The 26,479-nt window shown below is 42.6% G+C and overlaps 1 protein-coding gene across 11 annotated transcripts in view; it reads left to right on the top strand.

Moving 5' to 3' along the window:
- Positions 1-21,066: 21,066 nt before the first annotated feature.
- Positions 21,067-26,479, top strand: part of RBFOX1 (RNA binding fox-1 homolog 1) — a 2,430,619-nt gene continuing 2,425,206 nt past the window's right edge. For 2 of the 11 annotated variants that reach the window (XM_073362505.2, XM_073362507.2), the window contains exon 1: positions 21,067-21,367. In XM_073362505.2, the coding sequence (XP_073218606.2) occupies positions 21,146-21,367 (222 nt within the window). In that variant the 5' untranslated portion in view covers positions 21,067-21,145. The remainder of the gene's footprint in view (positions 21,368-26,479) is intronic. The other 9 variants (XM_073362500.2, XM_073362503.2, XM_073362506.2 and 6 more) reach the window with 6 other exon arrangements.

Here is a 26,479-nt window from a genome sequence, read left to right as displayed (position 1 = left end):
TTTTGCCATTGATGCTAGTGGAGTTAAGACTTAATCCTCTACATATATTTTGTAATGTCTCTTGTGTGTGCATATGGCATACTTCTGTAAACAAGCCCCAGAATATAGAGCCTGAGTCTTCTCGCCCTTACGCTGGTGTAAATACGGAGTGACTCGATTGGTGTGCAAGGCGTTACAGTGGTGAGAAAATCAGCCTTCCAGTTCCAAGACTGTGAATAACTTGATTCTGCTACGTTATGGAAAAAGGTTTGACATTTTGGGAGCACGGCATTAGACTGGCCCTGGCACCAAGAGTTGTGTACAGCACATCAAAGGCACCAAGGGGGGTGGGGAAAATACTTGGTTTAAATAGAAATCTGCAAGGCCCCATTTCAACTTGAAAGCCAGATGCTTTTAAAAGAAGCTTTGCGTCAATCCCCACCGTCTTTAACCCTGCATCATACTTTGAATAAGCCAGCTTTCCTAAATTTCCCAGCTGACAAGTCCAATTCAAATCAGGTTGCATTAGTCACATTACATAACACCAGCCCAATCTGACATGACTTGTCTGTGGAAGACGGGTGCCATTGATTGAACTGTTGAAGTTGAAGCCATGGGACAGGAGCAGTTAATTTTATAGTTCTAACAAGGTGAGACATCTCATGGTACAAGATGCATTTGACATACTCAACAACAAAGCTGGCCTATTTACGGGAAGATGTACAACTTCCTGATGGGTGCTTCTTAGATCTTAACTCCTCTTCCTCTTGCATTAGGAAACTGATGCTGGCTTTCAGGCCAGAGCTACTCTCCCAAGTGAATGGATTTTCCTTTTTCGTGATCTCTTCATACATTATATACGTTGAGGCTGTGCCTAGTCTCTGCAAGGTGGTTTGGGAGGAGCCTTCCATCTAGCTGCCTTTGCACCCCAGCACAGGAACGGTGCCCAAGAACTGACCTTGTACTCAGTGTGTGCAAGGAGAGCACAAGACGAGCTCTCTTGTAAGCACTAGATTCTCTTTGGGGAAGAGGGCTGAGTGCAGAGAGGAACAGCTATTTCACTATGTGAAAGGGTGGAGCAATGACCACAGTTACCCAGTGCTCCCCTGAGTATCATCTGCTTCTGGCACAACATTTCCGAGAATTTTCTCTGGGTGATGCAGCTCTGCACCACCCCTATGAAATGTAAGGCCATCACAAATGCTATTGAAATCTTTCACTAGGAGGCTGTAGGTTGCTAGGAGAAAGGACTTGGCTAATATGGGGAAGTGGAACATAGGAAGTTGGATAACCCCACAAAGCATTTGACTTTTGTCGCTTCGGCATCTTGTGTAGTCTACTGCCTTTGGTTGGCCAATATCCTGAAGCCAAATCTCCTTCTGTGTATCAGCAACACAGACTGCATGAAAATCCCATTGTTTTGTTTGCTTTTTGGTGCCTAAGGGCCCTATTGGAAAGCATCACGTTGACTTTTCTTTGGCATTTGGATCAGGCCTGAAATGACTGTAACTATAAACCTGCTTTCATTTGCACAGCAGTGAGAAATATTTAATAAAAGCAATTTACACTGGTGGGTTAGGGAGCTTGCTCCAGGGCCTGTGTTGCAGCACTTGGAAAATCTAACCCAAGTGTCAGATTATCTGTTGGAAATGAGCGATGACAGGAATGTCATCTTGGCATTCCTCCCTCTCCCATTGCAGGGCACAAGTAACATACAACAAAGAACCTGACTCTGGAGGAACTTGCGGGGAATCATTAGAAAAAGTCTCTTCATCTATTATCTGTTCTCTTATCTGGTTTGGGGGTGGGAGGCAGAGTGGGGAGAGAAGCAGATAGTAGTTGCTTGTAGATCTAGCCTTCTAAACTGAGCTATCAACAGGTTTATCAAATGCGCTCTGGAACACTGAATGGCGATGACTCAAAACACAATAGGAAGAAAAACTTATGAATGGGGTTAAGTACTATCATTTGGACCATTATGATACATGGTGAATTGTTAATGCTAACTTTTTTTCTTAAAAAAAAATTGCTCTATAAAAGTGGAATGAAATGTCTTTTTTATTTTTAAAAGGTAAAAGTAACATTATCTCTTAATTCTATAAATTCATATATGTGAAAATGTTTGGGTTTTTTTTGGTTTTGGACCAGCCTTAGCCTGGTATAAATATCAGTTACAGTTACACTGAAGCAAATAAAAAAATGAGGAGTACTTGTGACATCTTAAACTAACAAATTTATTTGGGCATAAGCTTTCATGGGCTAAAATCCACTTCATCAGATGCATGCAGTGGAAAATAGAGTAGGAAGATATATGTACACAGAGAACATGGGACAATGTATACCTTCAAGTCAGCAGCACTGCTGTGGGTACCCACATGGCCCCACAGTATGCTAACATGTTTATGGCTGACTTGGAACAACGCTTCCTCAGCTCTCGTCCCCAAACGCCCCTACTCTACTTGCGCTACATTGATGACATCATCATCTGGACCCATGGAAAAGAAGCCTTTGAGGAATTGCACAATGATTTCAACAATTTCCATCCCACCATCCACCTCGGCCTGGACCAGTCCACACAAGAGCTTCCTGGACACTACGGTGCTAATAAGCGATGGTCACATAAACACCACCCTATTCCAGAAACCTACTGACCACTGTTCCTACCTACATGCCTCCAGCTTTCATCCAGACCACACCACACTATCCATTGTCTACAGCCAACCTCTAAGATACAGCCGCATTTGCTTCAACCCCTCAGACAGAGACAAACACCTACAAGATCTCTATCAAGCATTCTTACAATGACAATACGCACCTGCTGAAGTGAAGAAACAGATTGATAGAGCCAGAAGAGTACCTAGAAGTCACCTACTACAGGACAGGCCCAACAAAGAAAGTAACAGAACGGCACTAGCCATCACTTTCAGCCCCCAAGCTTAAAACCTCTCCAGCACATCATCAAGGATCTACAACGTATCCTGAAGGACGATCCCTCACTCTCACAGATCTTGGGAGACAGGCCAGTCCTCGCTTACAGACAGCCCCCCAACCTGAAGCAAATACTCACCAGCAACCACACACCACACAACAAAAACACTAACCCAGGAACCTATCCTTGCAACAAAGCCAGTTGCCAACTGTGTCCACATATCTATTCAAGGGACACCATCATAGGACCTAATCACATCAGCCACACTATCAGAGGCTCGTTCACCTGCACATCTACCAATGTGATATATGCCATCACGTGCCAGCAATGCCCCTCTGCCGTGTTCATTGGCCAAACCGGACAGTCTCTATGCAAAAGAATAAATGGAGACACATCAGACGTCAAGAATTATAATATTCAAAAACCAGTCAGAGAACACTTCAACCTCCCTTGCCACTCAATTACAGACCTAAAAGTCGTAATTATTCAACAAAAAAACTTCAAAACCAGATTCCAATGAGAAACTGCAGAATTGGAATTAATGTGCAAACTGGACACCATTAAATTAGGCTTGAATAAAGACTGGGAGTGGATGGGTCATTACACAAGGTTAAAAACTATTTTCCCATGCTATTTTCCCCCTACTGTTACTCACACCTTCTTGTCAACTGTTTGAAATGGGCCATCCCGATTATCACTACAAAAGGTTTTTTTTTCTCCTGCTGATAATAGTCCACCTTAATTAATTGGTCTTGTTACAGTTGGTATGGCAACACCCAGTTTTTCATTTTCCCGATGTGTATATATCTTCCTACTGTATTTTCCACTGCATGCATCCGATGAAGTGGGTTTTAGCCCGTGAAAACTTATACCCAAATAAATTTGTTAGTCTCTAAGGTGCCACAAATACTGATACAGACTAACATGGCTACCACTCTGAAAACTGAAGCAAACGTCTCTAACACAGAGGTGGGCAAACTACGGCCCGTGGGCCACATCTGGCCCGTGGGACCAACCTGCCTGGCCCCTGATTTCCTGGCCTGGGAGGCTCACCCCTGGCCCCTTCCCTGCTGTTCCCCCTCCCCTGCAGCCTTAGCTCACTGTGCTGCCAGTGCAATGCTCTGGGCGGCAGAGCAGTGAGCTCCTGGGGTGGCGGAGCAGCTCTGTGCTGCGCGACTGCCTGTCCTGGTGCAGTCACATTGCCAGATAGTGGTGCTCCAGGCAGTGTGGTAAGGGGGCAGGGCGTGAGGAGAGGGGGTTGGATCGAGGGCAAGGGAGTTCAGGGGGTGGTCAGGGGCCAGGGGATATGAATAGGGATCGGGGTGGTCAGAGGGCAGGGAGCAGGGGGGGTTGGATGGGGCAGGAGTCCCGGGGGGGAATCAGGAAGGAGGGGGGGTTGGATAGGGTGGCGGGGGGCAGTCAGGGGCAGGGGTTCCGGGGCTGGTCAGGGGACAGGGAGCAGGGGGAGTGGATGGGGCAGGGATCCGGGGGGGGGGGGCAGTCAGGAAGGAGAGGGGAGGTTGGATGGGGCAGGTTGTCTGGGGGCGGTCAGGGGACAGAGGGTGGGGTGGATGGGGCAGGGGTTGCTGGGGAGCCGTTAGGGGGCGAGAAGCAGGGGGGGTCAGATAGGGGGCGGGGGGCAGGTCATGCCTGGCTGTTTGGGGAGGCACAGCCTCCCCTAACCGGCCCTCCACGCAATTTCAGAAACCTGATGCAGCCCTCAGGCCAAAAAGTTTGCCCACCTCTGCTCTAACATAAACAGACCTTTTAATGGGGAATGTATCTGCAGGTAGACTATAAATAGGACAGAGACAAAGGGTTTACCTTGTGGCTCTGTCACCATTATTCACGTTATGAGATCAGGACTTCATTGTGCTAGGTGTTGTACATATACATACAGTAGGTACTCCTTGCCCTGAAGTGTTTGCAGTCTAAATAAACAAGACAGATAAAAGGGAAAGTATTTATTATTACAACTAGGTGAATTTCTCTGCACATTTCAGCATTGCCAAATCTGATTGCCAAAGTTTTGTGCAATCGTATCAGTTTTGCCAAATTCTGTTTTTGAAAAAAATTGTAAACACTAAATTAATAAATAAAACCCAACAATTTTTAATTTTGACATTTCCTAAATGAAAGTTTCAACTTTTTGGTTTGAAGTCTGTTTAATTTTTTGTTTTTGTTTTTTGTTTAAACAGAATAAACCATTTAAAAATTGAATTGTAAGAAGATATTTAGATTGTCAAATATTTTGTTCAGTCTGAAAGCAGCTAATGAACCAAAAACTCCGTTATTCACCCAGCTCTAGATCATCTATTTCATAGATAAGGAACTCATGCCCAGAGAGCGAACTTGCCCAAGATAATAAAGGAAACTTGAGGCAAATTGAACAACAAATGCTCTGAGTCTACATTAAATGCCTCAGTCACACCACCATCCTTCTAAGACACTCTCACAGCCTCTTTCTTATTTGTGAACTCATGAGATCTGGGTCAAGACACTGAGTCCTGGTTAATCATAATTTTTTTTCAAAATCTTAACAAAGTCTTCTGCTTGCAGGAAATTTCTCTGGCAATACTTTTTTCAGTAATGTTTGTTTGCTGTATGCACCATTTTTATTTTGTTTCTGACCTTGTGTTATAGTCTTGTGAAGAAAAGTTACAGGCCAAATTTATCTCTGCTGTAACTCTGCTCATATCAATAGAGCTACACCAGCACTGAGTTCAGTTCTGTAACTGTAATGGTGCCTTCCCTGCATCCTATGGTGTGTAATGTTTTGGATCACCAAAAAGGAACTACAGACCTAGTTGCTTGTCTCATTCCAAGGTCAGCCAGGGCTCTACCTTGAGTATCCATTAAAGTTTCAAGCTATCTTTCATCATTTCAGGTTCCACCATTGGATAGATCCTCAGCTGATGTAAACGGGGGTAGCGCCATTAACATTGTTTTCAGCTACTGAAGATCAGGCCCGTGGGCTGAATAAGGCATCTGAGAGACTAGTCTGTCAACCTGATGCTTGCTTTTCGGTCCTTTGTTGTCATGCTCCATCCTGAAACGTTTGTGGTCTATCAATATCTTTGCCCCCTCAAGACAGATTTTCACATTTCCAGAAGCTGTTCCCTGTACAGTAACTTGTGTGACTTATCTATCAATGAATCATTAGAGTAGCATAATATTGCTGCCTCTCCTGACGCCTGTCTACTGTAAATTAAGTATCCTTCCTTTCCTTTATCTACCAGGTTTGCAATGGTACAGTGGTTTCCATTCACTTTCTAAGCAGAACAAATACGGCACACTTACAATTGGTTCCATTTCATAGAGAACGTTAGACTGATTTATTCAAATCAATTCATGTTAGCAACCATAAAAGTGAGCATAAGAGCTTATAATTCTATTTCTTAGGAAAATACTTTCTGACAGTTTAGGGCATTAGCTGATTAAAGGTAAGCCATTACATGGTGCAAAGACCCATGCCAAAGACTCATGGCGAGAAAGGGGAAAGGGGCAGAAGACTGAAATGTCTTTCCTCTCCCACACCACCCCCCATATGTCTTTTAAAATATTTATTTCTCCTTGGCTATAAAATACCAGTAAAATAAGTGATACTAAGAATGAACAATGGGGCACTTAATAGGATCAAGAGTATTTTTTTACCTGCAATACTAGATTTACTCCAAAGCTGATGCAAACTGTTATGCATTAACCTTTTCTACTGCCCTGGAATAGGATTTAAACACTAACCTTTACACCATCCTACATAATGGCAGGAGGAAACAAACCAGAACCTTGGCTCTAGCTCCTGTATTTTATTATTTTTTCATGTGGGTGAAAAATGCTTGATACCTCTTTCTCCGTATTTCTGCAGTAATGGAAAACATTGTTTATCCAGAGCCCTAGGCATCCCAGATGCACGTTGTGCAGCAGCTTAGTCATTGATATCCAGCAGAACCAAACCCCCACCAAACACAAAGCCGCTCTTTTCTCTCTCCCCCTACACTTCCACATCTAACCCCTGAGGTCAGTTTCTCATTTGGTTATGACGCAGAAGGAATCTAGACTTTCTGCATGTAGCCAAAACTGGGGCTTTGATAGGAGTTTGACTGATGGCCACTATGGATGTGTTGCCATTGAGGATAGAAATCTGGAGGAGATGGCTTAGCTGAAAAAGGCAGGCAGTTTATCTGATAAAGTTCACAAGCTGGGTGTCCTTTGGGACTTCACTGCTCCTTGGTGTCCAGACAGCAGCTGGAGCCATGGGTGCTGTATTTGTTTTTTCTTCACATGGTGAGACGGTTGCAACCTTCTCTTCGGGATGTGAACAGTTGGCCTAGTAATTCATGCCATTGTCCCCTCCAGGTGGAGTTACTCCAATGCATTTTGTTCAGGGCTGCTCCTGAAGACCACTCAAACTTCAGTTAGTTAAGCCACTTACTTAGCAATGTTTCAGAGTAACAGCCGTGTTAGTCTGTATTCGCAAAAGAGTACTTGTGGCACCTTAGAGACTAACCAATTTATTTGAGCATGAGCTTTTGTGAGCTACAGCTCACTTCATCGGATGCATACCGTGGAAACTGCAGCAGACTTTATATACACACAGAGAATATGTGTGTATATAAAGTCTGCTGCAGTTTCCACAGTATGCATCCGATGAAGTGAGCTGTAGCTCACAAAAGCTCATGCTCAAATAAATTGGTTAGTCTCTAAGGTGCCACAAGTACTCCTTTTTCTTTTTACTTAGCAATGTTTCATAGAAGTTACACCTTTGACCTGTAGACTATGCTGGCGGCTTCTTCATTTCTGGTTGAAATTCAACATACCAGTTTTACTTGATAAAGCCAATTTATTATGTTTAAGTTATGGTAGTGCCTATGGGGCCCCAACTGAGATCAGGCCCCCATTGTGCTAGCTGTTTAAAACAAATGTTATGAGTGAGGTGGTGGAGGGTGGGGATTACCTGAAAGGGGAGGTAAGCAGGTGGCAAGGGGAGGGAATAGCAGAGCATGGAGTACAGTAGGAGTTGGGCTGAGGTGAAGAGGTTGGGGGGGTTAGAACAAAGAGCCAGCAATTAGACGAAGAATGTTCATTGTTCGAATGTCCCTGCCACAGCTGCTTTTGTGTCTCCTCCTGCTGCTGAATCTCTGCCAATTCCCTCAGCTCGCTCTGCCCTGGAGTCTGCCTCTTCCCTCTTATGAGACTGGGGGAGAGGTGAGTCTGTTGGGTCATGATGATCTGGATGAGGGCTCTCCCCTGAATGTGTCTAGGGGGAGGGGTGGTCTCATCTCCTGCCCCCCTTTTAGTGCGGTTGCAGCTACTACAGAGACAACCTTTCTGTTTTTGCTCTATGCTGGCAGTCCAGATTTGTTAGGATCCTCAAGCTTCGCTCTCCCTATTGGCAAGGCATTCTCAATAGTCCTTGACTCATGAAATTGTTTCCTCTCAGTGGCTCAACGGAAGCTAAATTTGTTGATGTTCAAACTGCAAGACCCATCTAGTTCTACTGGGCTCCGTGTGATGGGGTGGATTGGAAGACTTGTGTCTCTGGAATGTCTAGAATGTGTGGGAGTTTTCTAGACTCTGATTTTGTATTATAGCAGTTGGTGGTCTCTGTGCTTGTGCCTAGAAGAGTAAAATGTAGTCAACAAATTAAGAAACAAAGTGTAAACAGTAATCCCTTTGACAAGACTTGCATGTGTTTCCAGGGGGCTGCCCAGGTTATTGCAATGCGTACAGTGCAGTGACATTAGGATTTGTTCTTGCTGTATTGAGAAGGGTGAGACAACTGGGAGGACTAGATAGCAAAAGGAATTTGCTTACTGAAGGCTCTCTAGTGGCATTTGTTAAACTATTTGTTTTTGATTTGCCAGGTACTTTTCTTACCTGCCTTTTGCTTTATGGTTGCTCGCGGATGCGTTAGTGGGGTTGGGAGATGTGTAGGAGCTGTAAAATGGATTTTGGTGCAAAGGTTCAAGAGAACAGAACAGAACAAATCAGCGCCTCAGAAGTCTAAGCTCCTTCAGACATGTATCTCAGTAATACAAATAAGTTTATTTCATTGTATGGCAGCTGTTGCTGCCACGAGTTCTGAAGCGTGTTTCTAGCATGAAATCTAATGATGAATGAAATTTAAAGAACTGGGACTGCCAGTACCTTATTAGGACTCAGACACAGATGGCAGGATATGAGAGAGTGGAGGACATATGGCCAGGAGTACAGATCAGCAAAACGAAGCAGAAAAGGCTTTATTGGGGTAAACTGCAGAGGATTCAGCAGTGATTCCACCCAAGAGAACTTGAACCTTAATCCTGGGCAAAGTGATGATTTGTATGTGTTTACAGAGAGAACATGGTGCAGATGCACTCTTCTCCTGTGCTTCTGCATATGAAGGAGCCAGATGAACTATTGCATCTAGCTAACAGTAAGTAGAGTTTCAGTGAGCTGGCATGTCTCCTGGTCATTGTTGCTGCAACTTCTCTCAGCTGCATCTGATCCAAGATTTTCAGACCATGGCCAAGTGGAAGAAATTGTCACAGGGAAAGTCATCTCTCAGCATTTCTTTTCTTTTTTTTTTTTACCCGGTGTTGCAGTTACCATGAAAAATGAAGTAATCAGGAAGCAGAGCATGAGGCAAGGGGGTGTGCCTGTGCTGCGGAAAAGAGGTCAGCCTTTGGTGCAAGTGGTAACTGCAGTTAAAATGCAGGAAAGGGGAAGAAAGGGAGGATTGCAAACATAAAACAAATCCCCTGGGATCTGTGATGACTCAGACTTCTACAGCCTTTGGGTACTTAAGCAGTGCTGTGTAATATTAAGTAAAGCTCCTGTAAGAGCCCTGCGTGGTAGGTGTCACACTCAATTTACAGGTAAGGAAACGGATGGAGGAATCCATCCTTTCCCTGTGGCTCTTTTGCACTGGTGATGCTAGGGAGAAAGGGCCATAAAGCAGGAATGAGCCAATCCCTCCACCCCCAAGGTATACCCTGGACCCCAGTGTGGGGTGTGTGTGTGGTGCAGCCTGAAGCAACCCCACACCTTGCTTATTGTGGGGCCTGCCTTACCCTAGGAAATTAAGTTGCTATAACTATATTGCTCAGGGGTGTGAAAAAGCCACATCCCTGAATGATGCAGTTAAACCAACCTACCACCATGTAGACAGTGCTAGGTCCATGGGAGAATTCTGCCATCATCCTAGCTACCGCCTCGCAGGGAGGTGGGTTACCAGTGCCACGGGGAGACGTCCTCCTTGCAGCACTGCAGTGGCACAGCACCGCTGCATGGCTTTAAGTGTCGACAAGCCCTGTGTCATCTGTAAATATTCTGTAAATGTTTCCTTATCAGGACTGAGGTCCACGTCCTATGCTGATTCTCCTGATGGAAGCAGCTCTGGCACCTTCCAAATTCCAGATTATTATTGGGGCCAAAACTGCCCCCCAGAGTAATTTAGAGCAGCCTCAGGGGCTGAAGCTCCAGAGTGCTATTCTCATGTCTGCCTCTGATGAGAACTTAACAACTTCGAGCCGTAATGGTTCAGTAAAGCTTTTGGTTGTCAGAGACCACCCTGGCTCTGTCTCTGAGATCTGCAGGAGGCATTTTGGCTGGCAAAAGCAACACCACATCCTCCCAGCCTCAAATACTCATTTTAGATATGTTAAATTAAAAGTTAACCTCTTTAAAGAAGCTTTATTGGTTTGTAAAATATTAATGGATGCCCTTCTAAGTCTCGGATCAGCTCGAGAAGGTTGTAAATTAGTTCTTCGTTAGATTGTTATTGCTTTCATGTGTAGTGAAGATACCATATAGCACATGCTTTGAAATGAGCATACGTTGTATATTTCCATGCCATCAGCCTGGCTTGTGCAACAGTGAAAATGAATTTCTACACTAATTGTCCTGAGCAGCTAGCACGTGTTGCAGCTATCAGGCTTTTTAGCTGATCGTGTTAAATTATTGTCATGCTGCCTGGATTTGGGCACAGTGGATGAAATTTACCTCTGCACAGAAACCCTTCAAAACCTGTGCTCCATTTAAGTTCCTAAATATGGGGTTTAAGTGCTGTACGTAGTGCTGTGGAAATAAGAGATTTCTTTGGTTTGGTGACAATTCTGAAAAGCGGGGGGAAAATGTTTTGGGTCAAAGGAAATATTCAACTCAAAACAAAACACTGCATTTCAACTTCCAGCATTTTTAGATATTTTTGATATATTTAATAAAGTCAAGGAAACTTTTAAACAAGGTTATTTTGAACACAGTTTGAAACCTTTGGTTTTGAAAATGTTGAAATGAATGTTTAGGGATTTTTCCTGAATTTTTTTTCTAAACAAACTATTTGAAATGGACACACATTCCCAACACATTTTGGTGTAGTTGAATCTGCATTTTTTGCTTGGAGAGGGAGTGTTATACAAAAGGCTTTGCCAATGTCTAGTGGTATAAGCCTGGTGCTGACCTTTGCAAGGGTGAATTTCACCCCTATAGCTCTTGAGAACATGAGTCCATCTAGCCCAGTATCTTGGGCTTGCTGTATAGCCTATGATGCATGTGTTCAAACCCTTATGATTTACTTGTGTGATCTACAGGTGGGTCCAAACTCCTCCTTATTTTAGGAAAGTTTTAAATATGAACCTCATAGCTCAGCTCCCTGGCCAGAGCAATCCTAAGTGGACTCTGACAGGAGAACACTATCCAATACAAATTCTCAGTAACAGAAAACACACAAATATCTTTAATTCTAATTACATACTTTTACTGATCTCTACCACTCTGAATATGGCTTCTCTAAGCACACGCTTAACTTTTAAGCTTAAACATTAAGTACATGCTTATGTGCTTTTCTGAGTAAGGGGCTTTGGCCAGTAACAACATATCAATAGTTGGATTACAATAGTGGATAGACTTTACAGTTATGCCACTGTATGCCCTTTGAATCTGCTTGCATTTAAAGGATAGGCAATAAAGTGTTATATTATAAACTGTTATCCCATTTACGAGGCATGGTCAAGTTATCCAGGAGCTCAGCCCAGTAAAAAAGTAAGACTGGATCTACAATATGTGCATCTGTGCCAAAGACAGCTTCAAAGTAACCTCCGATCTGTATACACATGGAATTCTACTTAATAAATTCTTCCCTGCTGGTTTCTGAATTAATAAGTGAAGTTTTAAGTCCTAAGGGAACCATCATTAATAGTCGTGAGCCATTAAAACAACAAATACTTGTTCCTTTACTTTCTTGTTGAAGCCTTTTGGTTGCAGAAATAAAAGCAAGACCACTCCTTTCCCAGTCTGGCAGCAGCAGTTGCCGATTCTTTGGCCATTTCAAATTCTCTCCCAAGATGAGGGAGAGCCTTGTAATTGTGTTTTGGGTGTTTCTTTCACAATGGTTTCTTGGACTCTTTCTGAAACTATCCTCCCCTGGACTTTTTTAATAATAAAAATTTAAAAATGACAGCTGGGGAAGATATTCTGCTCTTCAACACAGCGGTGTAAATCTGCAGTAACTCTACTGTATTACTGAGTTTATACTAGTGTAACAGAATTTTTGGCCTGTTACCTTTTAATATAAAATCCACTTTACAGATAAGAATTTGTATTTCCTCTAAAAGCAGAGGCTGAGATTATTGTAGTGACATGGGCATTAGACACCTGAATCCTGTAGGAGGCTTTGATTCCCAATTCCCATTAACATTAAAGCCCTTGGGTTGCTTTGAAACTCTCAGCCAGAAGGTCAATGGACTGCTCCTGTAGTCTTAGCTAATCATTGTCCATATTTAATGGACACTTTGATAAACTTACTCAAAGGAAGCTGCTAATGGAACATTGTCCAACGTGGAGACAGGACATATAGCAGATAGCATTTTCTTAATGTGGCTGGAAAACTGAAAAGCCTGCAGCTGGTTTTTATAATAATTCATCCCACTATTCAATTTGCTACCATATTCAGTACCCAGACGAGTAATTTTTTTAGACACATTGATGATATTAAAACAAACCACCCCACAATTGGTTTGAAACACTAATATGTCACTGGAAAATAAAACAGGAACAATCTGTTGACACAGGCCAGCAGGATTTGAAAGGGGGATTTCTTGTTGAACCTGTGGCACAGGTAAGGGCAGTGAATTCCCAGCATGGTAATGGCATGGCAGCAGGAATATTAAAGGGCTGAAAGCTCAGAGAAATGCACGCTACTAGGGATGGGCAAACTTGTTTGGCTTAGATTCAAATCCATTGGAAAATGGCAGATTGAAAAGGTTGATTCCAGGTACAACAGCATCATTCTTAGGAGAGACGGAAAAGAAACCGAGGACAACGAACACAGAAGTACAGGTTCTGATTGTTCCATCATAGCTTTGGCCGTGTGTAGTGGAGGCTCTTCTCTGCCTGCTATGTAGCATAAGCTTCCCTTTAGCAAGGAAAACATGTTCCTGTGTTACTTGGGTGGTGGTTTGTAATTGAGTCATCTTGGGGGTTAAAATGTCCTTTGTGAACAGAGTAGTTTTCCAAAACCAGTTCAAGTCCAAGAGGTTCCACAAGCTGTGAACCCCATGAGGATTTCCTATCCCTACTACTTCGTGGACTAGAAAGGAGAGAGAATGCTCTCTGAACCTTTGCCTACCTTTAACTCACTATGAAGCAAAATAAAGGTGCTATCAGCTAGAGACTCAGGCGTGTCTTGTAAAATGTTCCTGAAAGTGGGACATTGGGCTGTCACCAATCAGTCATGGCAGGAGCTGAAATGCAGATTGATAGGCCATTCTGTATAGTACATAGCAGCTAGCAAACTTCGAGAGTCTCTCTCACTGCATCACTGGCCAAATGTGCCTGAGGGGTGTAAACCTTGGGGTGTTTCTGATTTTTTTTTCCCCGATTGGCAATGCGTGTACTACCAAGTAAGTGACCGTGTGTTTTAATTGCAGAATGTAAGAACTAATCTTTTCATCGGGGGCTGTCTGAAGTGACCATATATCTGCTGACTTCTGGCTGAAGTCCTGCCATGTTCTGTTAGCTATTGAATGGGAGTGTCAATGAGTGTGATCAGTTCTAAAGGATATAACAATGGATGACATGTATTAGCTGTGTTTCCCCTAGGGCCATGATAACAGAGGGGTGTTCCTTACATGGGTTTCCTTTAAGCATAAACCCAGCCCATGGGTGCAGACAGCCATGAAGGCAGATACAATGATGTGATGTTGCTAGAAATGGGGAACAGGATCCCTGGAGCCCATTCATAGAGGTGCACATATTTTGGTGCCCTGTAATGCCCAGATCGTGCTGCCCAGATGTCTTGTGCATCACCCGCAGGCCTGGGGCAGGACTGATGGGGCTGTATCTACCTAGATACACTGGCCATTCTGTTCCAGAGGTTGGATGCCAGATACATAGGGCCTAATCTTCAGAAGTGCTAAGGCCCAAAAGATCCTATTGAGTTGATCTGGTGGGGTGGATGCTTGGCACTTCTGAAAACCAGGCCCGTGGATTCCGATACAAGTACTATAAAAGTCACTTGCTGAAACAGATGATTTCTATAGCACTGCTCCAAACATAGTACCCGATAAGATCATGCGGAAACCTGAACACGAGATCTTCCAAGTTGCTTGAGAGGCTGATCTGTATATACAGAAACCACGCTGCTGTTTTTCCACTCTGATTTGCCCAGCCTCTTCATCCCCAAGGGAAACCTGTGGGGAAACCTCTGCCTTCAAGTTTCCCCATTGAGATGCATCAAGATAAACCCTTCAGTCAAAGTAATTTTATCAGAGCCGTTTGAATGTGAGCTCCCCTCCTTGCTAGTCCATAGCAAATGCTGTTCCCAAAGCTGTGCGGGCTGCTGCTAGCACGGCTGATGCTGACGCTGCTATGGGGGCTAATGGCACCAACAGGCAAATGAAATGGCTTCTGCTCCATTAAAAACGCAGAAAAGACTAAATAAAGAAGAGGGCAAAGCAGGCAGGAGCACAATGTTGCTTTCAAATGAACAATGTCAAAACAATGTACAGAGAAGAACAGCACCACTGTTGACAGTCTAGGATGAACAGACATAGCTGGTCATTTTAATATCTCAGCCAGGTTCACCGTTAGCTCAAGATACTAGAGAGGACCGGTCCAGGCTTAATTCTTGTGCCAAACAAGGTAAGGCCATGCATATATATAATTATTATTCCATATTATCTGTAATTACTTTAGGCTAACTGGCAGCCTGTGCATTTTCGCACATGGATATTTTAGGGCCTAGCTCACATGATTTCACATGACTCCCCATGCTCAAAATTCAGATAAATGCCGACTGAATCAAGCTAAAGGATGGGAATGAAGACCACACCAGGAAGCAGGGCGCTTCCCAATGCCGCAGTGCTTCAGGCGTATGAATAATGGGAGTGTTTGTTATTTCAGACCCCGCTAGTCCAAAGGCTGGAAGTTGTCATATAAACAAGCTAGTAATAGAGATGTTCCTGCCACGTTTGCTCTAAGCAATAAACAATACAATCAGTGTCTCCAATGTTTGTCAGTGAACATAAAACTCTCTAACAAGGAATAATGAAATATTTACAAGCTTTTTAGAAGTGATTAGGACAATGTGATGCAGAGTTTAATGTGAAGCTACTATAAGTAAGCTGAGTATATAAAATTAATTTTTCATTTTTGTTAATTCATTTTCAATCGTATCTCTCGACAGTCTGTCCTCTGTTTAGCAATAAGAGATGCCAAGCTACCTGATTTAATTTAAATGTAAGGGTTGATTTTTTTTTTCCATTCACTGGACCAATTTTACTCAGGTGTAGCTCCACTGACTTTGTGGCATTACTCCTGTTTTACTTGGATATAAATGCTTAATACACTGCCTGTCTTCTGGTAATACAGGCACTTTGCATAACATTGAACCCGGGCTATAGATCCTCTGTTCTTCACTGGAGGGGTTTGACATTGAGCAGTTTTGTATCACACTGCGTCATGAGCATTAGTAGGCATTTGGGAACTGTTCTGAGTAGGGCTGGGGGAAATGTTTCAATTGACAGTATAGTGAAAATGTGACACCAAAATGTGACACCAAAATGTGCATTTTTACAAAATGGTGGGGATTTGTGTTGTGGGGCTTTGTTTGTTTTCCCCTAGCAGTATTACTGTGTGTAATAGCTGCCACCTCTGCAGAAGTGGAGGGCATGGTAGCTGAAGTGTTGTGTGAAATGGCAGATGTTTTTGTTAACTACTGAGGCAAAACTAGCGTGCAGTGCATGACAGCATTGAAAGTATAGTTGCTCTGATACTAAGGAAAAGTTTTAAATTAGTGTCTTTGCATGAAGAAAACCAAGGATAAAGTGGATCTAAAAGTGAAATGTCCAAGACTGGCACTTGATGATACACTGCAAAATAATTTGCATATTCTTAATGTAATAAGTAAATGTAAAACCAGAATAAATCTTGTACAAAGCACCCAAGATCAACTGTGGAGCTGATAAATGAGGTTTCTTATGGTTATATAGAGCAATAAGGATATTAGAATAATTTATAGGTGCCAGGCATAGGGATCAACAATAATTACAAATAAATCTACAGCTGACAGGCTACAAGCAAAAGCACTTATTGTTTGTTATGGTGCTGATGAATGTCAAGAGAAGTCTGAATGGGGTGAAATGGATGGACTGTTGTTGTTTTTAATGATGAGATATGAATCCCAATTACGGCATTCAGTGAAGGTTCAGTTCTGAATACAGTAGTGATTGCTCTGGGTGACTCACTAAAATATCTGCCAAGTGACTGGAGAAAGAGGTTAATAGGCCAGTTTGGAAAAAAGAACCAGGAAGGGGTTAACTATTGTTCTTGAAACCGAGATATCTATCCTAATGAGGTGTGTTTGTGTATATAATTTGATACTGCTGCTTTGGTGGCATGTCTGTCACTGAAGACTTCTCTTACAGTCTGTGGTTCACTGTTGTTCTAGTATTTGAATTATTCATTGTGTGCAACTTGATTTGCATGCAGGTGAGTTGAGGATGGGAAGAAATGGTGAGCATAATGTTGAAAGCCAGGAGAATCGCCAACAACCATTTTGTAGGTGAGGTGGAATTCTCTTACAGATTCAGCAGGTCTAATATAGATTCTCTGTGAAGGAATATGGGGAGCAGAGCCTGGGAAGGCTGTGGGGAGTCCTGGGCCCTCCACCTGCCCTGGATGCCATGCCCCAGGGCTAGGGACATGGGATAGGGGGCCAGAGCAGGTAGAGGGTCGGGGGCTCCCCACAGCAGCCCAGGATCTGTGGGTAGCTCTTACCATGGTCCGGCTCTGGCTTCTGGTCTGGTCAGGGGATAGGATCCCAGGGGCTAGGAGGAGGACCAGGAGGTCTGGAGCCAGTGTCCCCCTTCTACACAGGTTCCCGTGCTCCTGCAGGGGCCACCAAATTGGCCCCCATGGGCTTGTGCGTTAACCTGCCACTGTGCACTACGGGTTTACAACTATGCTGGCATATTTATGCTGCTATAGTCCCGACAATGTAGACATGGCCTAAATCGCTCCTTGCAATACCATCTTCATGGGCAGTGCTTTTGGCAGGGACATCAGTACAAATAACTCCATACTTCTGTAAAGAAGGTTGTTTTACATTATCTGGCCATACACCTTATTCTGTGGATCCCTTTGCAGTTAGAGACCCCTGAGGCTGCTCCAACTGGTTCACTCTAGGTCTTGATTAAAAGTAAATTTGAAAAATTATCCTGTCAGTCTTTTGGTGCCTTTCAGTTTGTTCTTTCTGACTGCCTTAGTACAGTGCCTTTGAATACTTGATGTGAAAATAAAGTGGGTAAGGTAATATCTTTTATTGGACCAACCCGATGGGGAGAGAGAGAAGCTTTCAAGCTACATAGAGCTCTTCAGAACCCTAACAGAAGTTTGTCTAATAAAAGATATTACCTCACCCACCTTCTCTCTCTAATATCTTGGGACTAACACAGCGACAGCAATACTGCAAACAACAACAATGTGAAGATTATGCATTGTACTGCACTGTACTATAAAACTCAAACAGATGCTGACTAGTATGAGATCAGACAAAACTATATATAACTTCTGGGGCTATGTAGCTATCCCATTTGTTGTTGATATTCTTGCAATTTTTAGTCATGGTTCGAAGTCTAAATATCTTGGAAATTAGTCACACAGTGTTTCCCAAGGTTTCAAAGCATTGTGTCTCTTGGTTCACTTGGTTAATGTATTTGAAGCGGGTGCTAATATTGAGCAAACTGTGCTTATTGCATTATTTGACTTGTACTCGGTCTTGCAAATAGAGCTGAAGGGCAGCATGGAACTTGGAATCTGAAAATGCTCATTTGGTAGCAAGTGCTTTCTTTCAAAATATGAGGTCAAATACTGAAACTTAAGGAAAAGAGTGTTGGAATATTGCTAAAAGCCCTGGCAATTAAACTAACTATGCAGCTGAGGTAGAAGGTGACCCAGTAAAGTTAGACTGACAGTAACAGTTATGCCAGGAGCACAGCTAGCTAGAATAAAAGGGACAAATAAATGTTGCTGTTGCAATGTCTCCTATTCCAGACTGGTCATTTTATTCACCCTCTGCCAGTAGTAATGACTTCAGTAATGACTATTTAGGCCCTGATCCTGGCATGGTCTCTGTGCAAGACCACTGCCGTGGTATAAAACTTAACCCTGGACTGAGTGAATTGAAGTGGTGCCTAGGGACCCTGCGTGAGACCAGGATCCCATAGTGTTAGGTGCTATACCGATTTAAGGTACATAACAAGAGACAACCCCAGCCCTGAAGATCTTACAATCTAAATAGACAACAGAAAGGATTATGGAAAGAAATAGAACATACAGAACTGGTAAAAAAAAAAAAAAATCCTGTTTGCAAAGAATTTCAAAATTTGTTTCAAATTGGCACAAAACAAAAATTTCTGAAATATTCTGTGAAATGGAATTTTTGAAAAAAATATCTATTTGGGAGAATTGAAACAAAAATGTAAGGAGCAGGCCAGCTGGGGAGCGGGACAGCTGGCTGGGCTGGCGGGTATGTGGTCAGGAAAGCCCGCAACCTGCCTGTCTGGTTTCTGTCCAAAGTTCTGATGGAACTGATGCATTCCCATGAAATGTTTTAATTCTGTTGAATTGGCATTTTCCAATGGAAAATTGTATGTCAGAAAACTTTTGACCAGCCCAAATAACAAACAATCAAGGTGAGCAATGGGAGGGTCTGAAAACAGTGTGTCATTTCAAAATTATTTCTCTCTTAGCATATTGGGTGAGGTTTGGTTTTGAGGGGCTAAGCTACCCATAAAAATGAAGAAAGGGAGCAAGGAATGGAGGCAGGGGCCGGAGAGTTAAGGGAAGGCAGAAGGTGCATTGTTAAGGCAAAGGAAGCTTAGATTTAATGATGAAAATACTTTTATGTGAACACCGCATAACACCGTGCTGAGAACCTGCTACAACAGAACCCTGCCTTTCAAAATGGAGGATGACCTGAGATCTGCAGAACAACTGCAGTTGCTCCATGCAGGAGGGGAGCATGGAGAGCAGGTGGAGTGAGGCTGGAGGGGAAAGGGTTGGGAGGCATTGGAGCAAACCGCCAATCAGAAGAAGGAAAAGAATTTTCCAAGCCAGATGGGTAGAAAGCAATTGGACACTGATATCATCCTTGGCCAAAGATCCTTGCTCATACTGGCTGAGTTTCTGAAGGGCCTGTTCCAACAGTTTCTTCTTCCCTGAGCTCACGTGGCTGGCGCCTGGTGTCTCCAGAACAGAAGTCTCCTGGAAGGAGGAATAACCCTGGTTAGTTGACAGCTCCCTCCTTCCCCCATGGAGAAGCTGTACCTGCTATAAATGCTTGTCTCTGCTCCCGCTGGCAGACTCTCTGTACCTCCTAATTTTATTGAAGAGAAACCGAATAACTCTGTTATTTTTTTCATCTCATTAGTCAGGAAGGGTGCACAATACAAAAGGTAAAGGAACTCGGGGAAGGTAGGGTAGTGTAGGTTGTGAAGTAAAATGTGTATTAGGCAGTGGTTGTTCTAGAAGTTGAGCAATTAAAAAAAAAATCAGTTCATCCCATGTGGCCTATCTCCATCTCTAAGCATTTTACCAACTGACACACTCGGAGGCAGACAGGTTTTACTATATTTTACAGTTGGGAAACTGTATCCATTTATTTTGGATGCCTCCATTTTTGGATGCTCAACTTCACACAACTTGGGCCTGACTTTCAGAGGTGCTAAGTACCTGCAACTCCACTTGACTTCAACTAGGGCTGTGAGTGCTCAGCACCTCCGAAGTGAGACCTGAGGTGTCTCGAATTGCAGACATGGATATTGACTCGGTACCTAAATATGTACTTAGCAACTGAACTTAGGCCCCCGCTTCTAAAAATCATGGCCTCCAGCTCCTAACCTTCTGTGCAGAACATCTCCAGATGTTTGTGGAAAGCCCCAGAGGGAATTAATTCTCCTTCTGCAGGATATAAGCAACTCTAACTAAGTCTATGGGAGCTAGCGCAGAGAGAACAGAGGGCCGCAGATGGCCTTTTTATTACTCTGGATTGTGTTGCCTCTGCTACTTTGACTATCAGAAGACCAGGAGAAGGAGGCACATGTTATGGCTATTGCAAGTTAATGAGGAAGGGCAAATGCTCAAATGTGGGACATGAACTTCTGAAATGCTCAGCAAACTTGCAAAGTAAAGGACATGGGGGAAGAATCCTGAAGGGAGGTGGGTTGAAATGAACTTTGCTTGGTATTAAACATTCTACAGTTATTTTTCATGGTTAATCATGCTCCGTTTCAATATTAGTATTTTAAAACAGTGCATTCCTCTGAGACGGAGGTAAAGTTGCGTCTAAACGGAGGTGCAGCAGACTACAGCTCAATGTGCTGTGCTTTAAGGAAAGTTAATTTCTTTAGAGCAGGGCAAGCATAAGTACAAGGATTTTGGCAAAGTGAGCAGCAGGAGAAATGTGCATGCAACCAACGTAGGGAAGGTTATTGCTTTTTATTAGGGAGATGGAGGAATAGAGAAGCTTGTGTGCAGTATGCTGTTGAAATGGATATTTTGTGGGAATAGTGCTGGCCAGTAACCAGCAGAGGGCGGTAGAGAAATAGAAGTGGTGTGTGTAAATCCTATAAAGGCTTTTGAAACCCTAGTTAAATGTTGAAAAGAAGAGCGAGAGCGCATCACAGAGCTCTCAGAAGCCACAGCTCCTCCAGAGAGGCAGCTTCAGCAGGCCAAATAAAGTGCTCAGCATTTTAAAAAATGTCTAATCCGTCTGGCAGCCCAGAGGATGTGGTGAAGCAGCGAGGCAGAGATGGCAAGATGAGAAGGGAGGACCTGGATGATTCCCAACCCGAGGGGAAGAGGTTGAAGCTGGGGAATGAAGGAAGAAACAGTGGGAAGGACGGAGCAGTAGCAGAAGAAATCATGCCGTGTTTGGGGAGAGAAGATCCTGCGCCCCAAGCAGGTGGTGAAGGCAAAAGTGTAAGTGAGGTTGTTTTCCTAGCTCTGAGCTGGAAAGGGGCTGGGGGAGTTGTGAGGCTGCCTTAGCCAACTTCAGGGTGACAGATAATTTCAACGGGGTATCAAGTAGTGTAGGTGGAACCTGACGGAGCATCCCATCTCCCTGACAGTGGAAGACAGTAACTATTTAATATCTTGGCTAGATTCCTTTAGGTGCCAGAGTTTGTACTTTAGTCTCGATTTAGCATATTTGACAGATTATTTTTGTAAAGGATATTCTCTGCTAACACCTGCTGTCAGCTTCTTATTACCCGTTAGGGCTGGGGAAGGGAGGGTCTTTGGATTGACTTGGGCATCTCAAGTTATCAGTCCAGGCACTTATGTTATCTGTAGTCATTTTGGGGAATGTTGTTTTACAGCTGGGGGTGGAAAAGGAACCTCAAGGGGCATACGGTAGTTTAAGTGACAGTACCACATTGAGAATTCGTCAGGGTGAAAAAATTCATGTCGAGGCTTTGCACAAAAACTGCAGTTAGAAAATCCCATCTTGTTAGATCTGCCCATTATCAGATCTTTATATGAATCTAAGTTTTTCAGTGTTGTCCTACTGGCTATTTAGTTCAGCTGCTGTGCTTGACAGCAGGTGTTTGAGACATAGCATAAAATGTATGCATAAAAGGACAGATGGCTTCCCAACCAGCTTAGGCTTTTCCTCCTGTGATCAAGTCAGGCAAAGGTTTTTCGGAGGGAGGGGAAGGGTTGCATACATTGTACCTGCTTCCCTTGTGAAGGTGTTTCCTATTTGAGTCACTGTCACAATTGGGAGTCCAGGGCTGCTAGAGTTGGCTTGATGGAAGTTTGTTGTGTTGTTTTCATTTGAAGTGTTCTCTCCCTACTAGTGTGTTCCTTTCTGGCATTGCTTTCCTGAATTAAGGTGCTCTTCCCCATCAAAAAAGGAATCAGTTGACTGCTCCTCACTTCAGTGTGATTTACAATCTCACTAATTTTGAAGGCAGAGTAGCTGGCCTGATTGATCCTGGTGGAGGTCTATTTCTCGAAATGCAAGAGTTTATCATATACAACTGGTTTTCAAAATCTAGCTACATGTGCATAATATCAGATTATACAGGTGAGATTTTCCTTATTTTATCAGGTTGTGCAACTGCACTTATGATGCATCATGTATAAGATTGTGTACTGTAATTACAGAGCATCATAAAAGCATTGTATGCTTAATGTGTTGCCAAACTGTGTATTTCTGTAGTAATTTTGGTAACTAACTGAAGATGTGTAACATACTGAGATCAGTAAATTATCCAAACTAGACAAAATCCGTGATACTCTTGGAGAAACAGACAAAAAACATGGGAGGGTTATTATGAGCACATCATGTTATAGAATAACATTAGCTGAAACCTCACTAGAGTACAGCCCCTTCTGATATGTATTTCTTGCTAATGCTACCTGTTTGCTTAGAAAATTAACACAGAAAAAATTTTCTTTAAAGGTCCTCTTTCCCTTTTTATGGCTGAACATAAACAACCAAAACAAAATGAGAAACTTACTTTTCCCTTGAGTTTGAGTATCTTCTTTTCCTTTCTGATAATTTAGAGAGGAAACTGAGCTTGGTGCTGAGCTACAGGTGAAATTAATTTAATTTAGGTAATGAGCTTACTCAAATAAACAATCTTTTTGAGCCTTTAAACAACCAGGGATAAATGTATGTGTGCTTTTAAACTGAAGTTGATTGAGACTTTATCTTCATGTTTAGGTAGCACTGGATTCTAATCCTACACAGGATTCTCTCATTTGTGCCTGATTTCTTCTTGTATAATGTAGGACCCAGTCCTGAAGGCACTTAATGTTGCTGTGCTCAATGTTGCAACACCTAACTGATTTAGGAGCCTAAATCCATCGACTTACAATAGGATTTTGGCTTGTCTAAATTCGTCTTGAAAATATTGAAGCCCCTAAATCAGTTAGGTATTGCAATGCTGAGTGCAGCAATACTTATAAAAAAGCTGGGCTGTAATACCCAGCACCATGCTTGCTACTACTGTGTATAGATCCATTGGGTAAAATTTTCAAAAGTGAGTTGTGCAGTGTTGTAGACATCATTCTGTTGGTCCCAGGATATTAGAGAGACAAGGGCGGGTGAGGTCATATCTTATCTGAATCGACTTCTGTTAACAGAAGTCAGTCTAATAAAATATGACTTCACCCACCGTGTTTCTCAAAAGTGACTTAAGAGCCTAAGACTTAATTAAAGTCAATGGGACTTGGGAGCCTATGTGACTAAATGACTGTTAAAAATGGGGCTTAGTCTCCTAAGTCACTTAGGGCTAGATTTGTAAAGGTAGAGAAGTGCCTGACTCTCACAAATCTGGCCCATAAGCGTTTTTGTAAACTTAACCTGTTGCTAGGAAAGTAAACACTATGCTTGCTCACAAGTATTGCTAGGATTGGGCTCATACACAGGAAGAAGTCTTGACTCCTATTTCCTGCTTTGTTATTCCTATAAGCTTCCCTTAGCCTCCTGGAAAAATGGTATGTAAATGAATAGCCTTCTGATGCATTTTGTATGAAGCATCCTACAGAATATAATAGAACCTGTGTGTCTCTGCTCCAGGGCTGTATTCCACCCATCTTTTCCAGAAGGGTATGTTAAAAATACTAAAGAAACAAATTAGTGTGATGATTGGTGATTGCGCCACACCTGTTTCTTTTTCAAAGCCATTTCCTCACTAATTACATTTTGGGCCTGATTCAAAACCCACTGATATCTATGGGAGCCTTGCCATTGATTTCAGTAGGCTTTGGATCAGGGCATCGTGCTTCATTTTGATTCAAAAAGTTCTACTACGTTTTTCTCCTGTCCATTTTATTTATAAGCAGGCTGCTGGGATTTGTGCCGTTAAAAGCAAATTGCACTGATGCAGCAGGGAACATGTTACACTCCCTTATCAACAGAACCTCCTTTTATTTTTATATTTTAACTTGTCCAACAATTACTGCAAGTGACTCTGATGTTCTTAGTTGTTTGTCATTTTTGCAGAGAACAAGCCATGGGAAAAGACGGACTCCATCCCCTTAGGACGTATTGGAATGACTTCAGTTCAGTGTTTAGAAGAGGCTTTAATAGGCTTAGCAATATGGGTAATCAATGCCTGCACTGGAAGAACATTCCCTAATAGTCCATAATGACTTCTATTTTAAAGAAGTACATTAAAAAAATTATAGTCTTTGACTCTTTATTGGACGGGTAGTAAAAAATCAGCACAATAAGGGTGCAATTTCTTTATACTTATTTCATTATTATTTGTCTGACTCAGCAGCCATTCTTTGGATTTAGAAGAAAAGATGACCTGGGTCATCAAATCTAGCTCATTGTTTCCCTTGGTACGAAATCCTGTATTATGGAAGACTGCAGAGACCACCTGTATTTTATGCTTGTGAAATGGTGGATAATGCTTGAGGGTATTTATTTGGCATTGTATGTTGAGCCACTGCTATTCAGAACTATGAGTTGGTTGCAGATGGGCAGTTTTGCTATTAGCTCTGTTGGATAAAGTTGTTATGTGTTTACCATTAAGATAAAGCCTACATTTGGCAGTGGGTACCACATGGTGATGTCTGGAATTATTCTTTCCCCCCTTTTATTGGGAATAGGCATTATTTTGTGGTGGTAATTTTGGCTTGTTATCAGGATCCACTAGACTTTCTTTTTCTTCTGTTCTCATTTTATTTGCTTGTAATTTCTTCATAATGAACAAATTGAATAATCCCAATGGATTGTGACAAAAGTCTTTAAAGAGGCTTGATAGCACTGTACAAATCTGTTCAAAGGTCTTGGAGTAAGTTCATCTCTACTGTAATAGCATGGCCTGCAATGGAATTGCAGTAAGTGTAACATCCTGAAGTTATTTTGATTACACACATCATGCATGTTTTCCTACAGGTTTGTCTCTACCTTGTCATTGTTGAATGGTTGCACGCAGAGTTAGGCAAGTCATACACAGTAAACTATCTATCAGATGAATGTAGCAGCCCTTTGTTCTGTTAGGGTGAAATTAATCACTGTGCAAAAAGTGAACGCAAAGACTGAGCAGCCCAAGGACCTGCGTGGGACTTAGGTGGTGTACTGTCTGGTGGATTTCTCCCTCATTGTGTTAGCTGCAAGGAGATCTGTTTTGTATGAACTGATTTATTATTTGAAATCATCCATCTTTGATTAGTGACTAAATCTTCACCAAGATTATTGCTTAGACTATGTACCATATGCACCATGATGAGTCACCTACATTGCATTTCTGCTCCTTGACTGAATGACTTGCCAACTCAAGATGGCCAAGTGAATACTTCTGGTGGGAATACACATGCAAATACATATTCCCACAAGTATTTACAACACTTCTTCTCGTTGCAAACAAAAATTTGCTCATCCAGTTGTTTGCAGAAAGTGGACCAAATGTGACATTAATAAGTCAAAGCAAATTCATGGGTTTTAGTCCAACAAATACTTTACGTTACAATAAGTTATTGTAGTGTTCACCCAGCTACAACTGTGGCTCAGATACTTTCTCATTTACAGGGTCACAAGTGCAAGAGTGCAAATGAAAGCTCCCAAGTGCTGGAATTTCCACAACTTCTATATTTTTCCAGATATTGTCAGATACTTACCACATAGCTCTTTTTATCTTCCCGTCCACCCTGCCCAAGACAGTGCTGAGGTGTTGGTGGGGGAGTGGTGCACCTGTTTGCATATAGCATCCCTATCCAAACAGAATCCTTTCTGAGGAAAAATGTTCAACTTTTTCATTCGTGATTCACCTTTTTGCTGATGTCACCATTTCCAGATCCTGCCTAGATATGCCAAAAACACCAGCCAAAAGAGACTATTTTTCGGCATTTCTAGTCTGAGAAGGAATCTCAAGAAAGCCTGTTCCTCAATATTTTCAGCCTGGTTTTGCCAGAGGTTCAGATAGCTTGACCAAGAATCCCAACTTCCGGGTGGTTAGTTAAACTGAACCTTTTGAAGATTTCTGAGTGGTAATCTTCTATCCTCTTTCTAAGGCATTTTGTTCCCCTGCTAAACACCTACTTTATAACCACGTAAACATAACAGTAAGTACA

Source organism: Lepidochelys kempii, chromosome 10 (assembly GCF_965140285.1).
Source record: "Lepidochelys kempii isolate rLepKem1 chromosome 10, rLepKem1.hap1, whole genome shotgun sequence".
Taxonomy (NCBI): Eukaryota; Metazoa; Chordata; order Testudines; family Cheloniidae; genus Lepidochelys; species Lepidochelys kempii.
The sequence above is the reverse complement of the archived record's forward strand: the minus strand, read 5'-3'. Positions and strand labels throughout refer to the sequence as shown.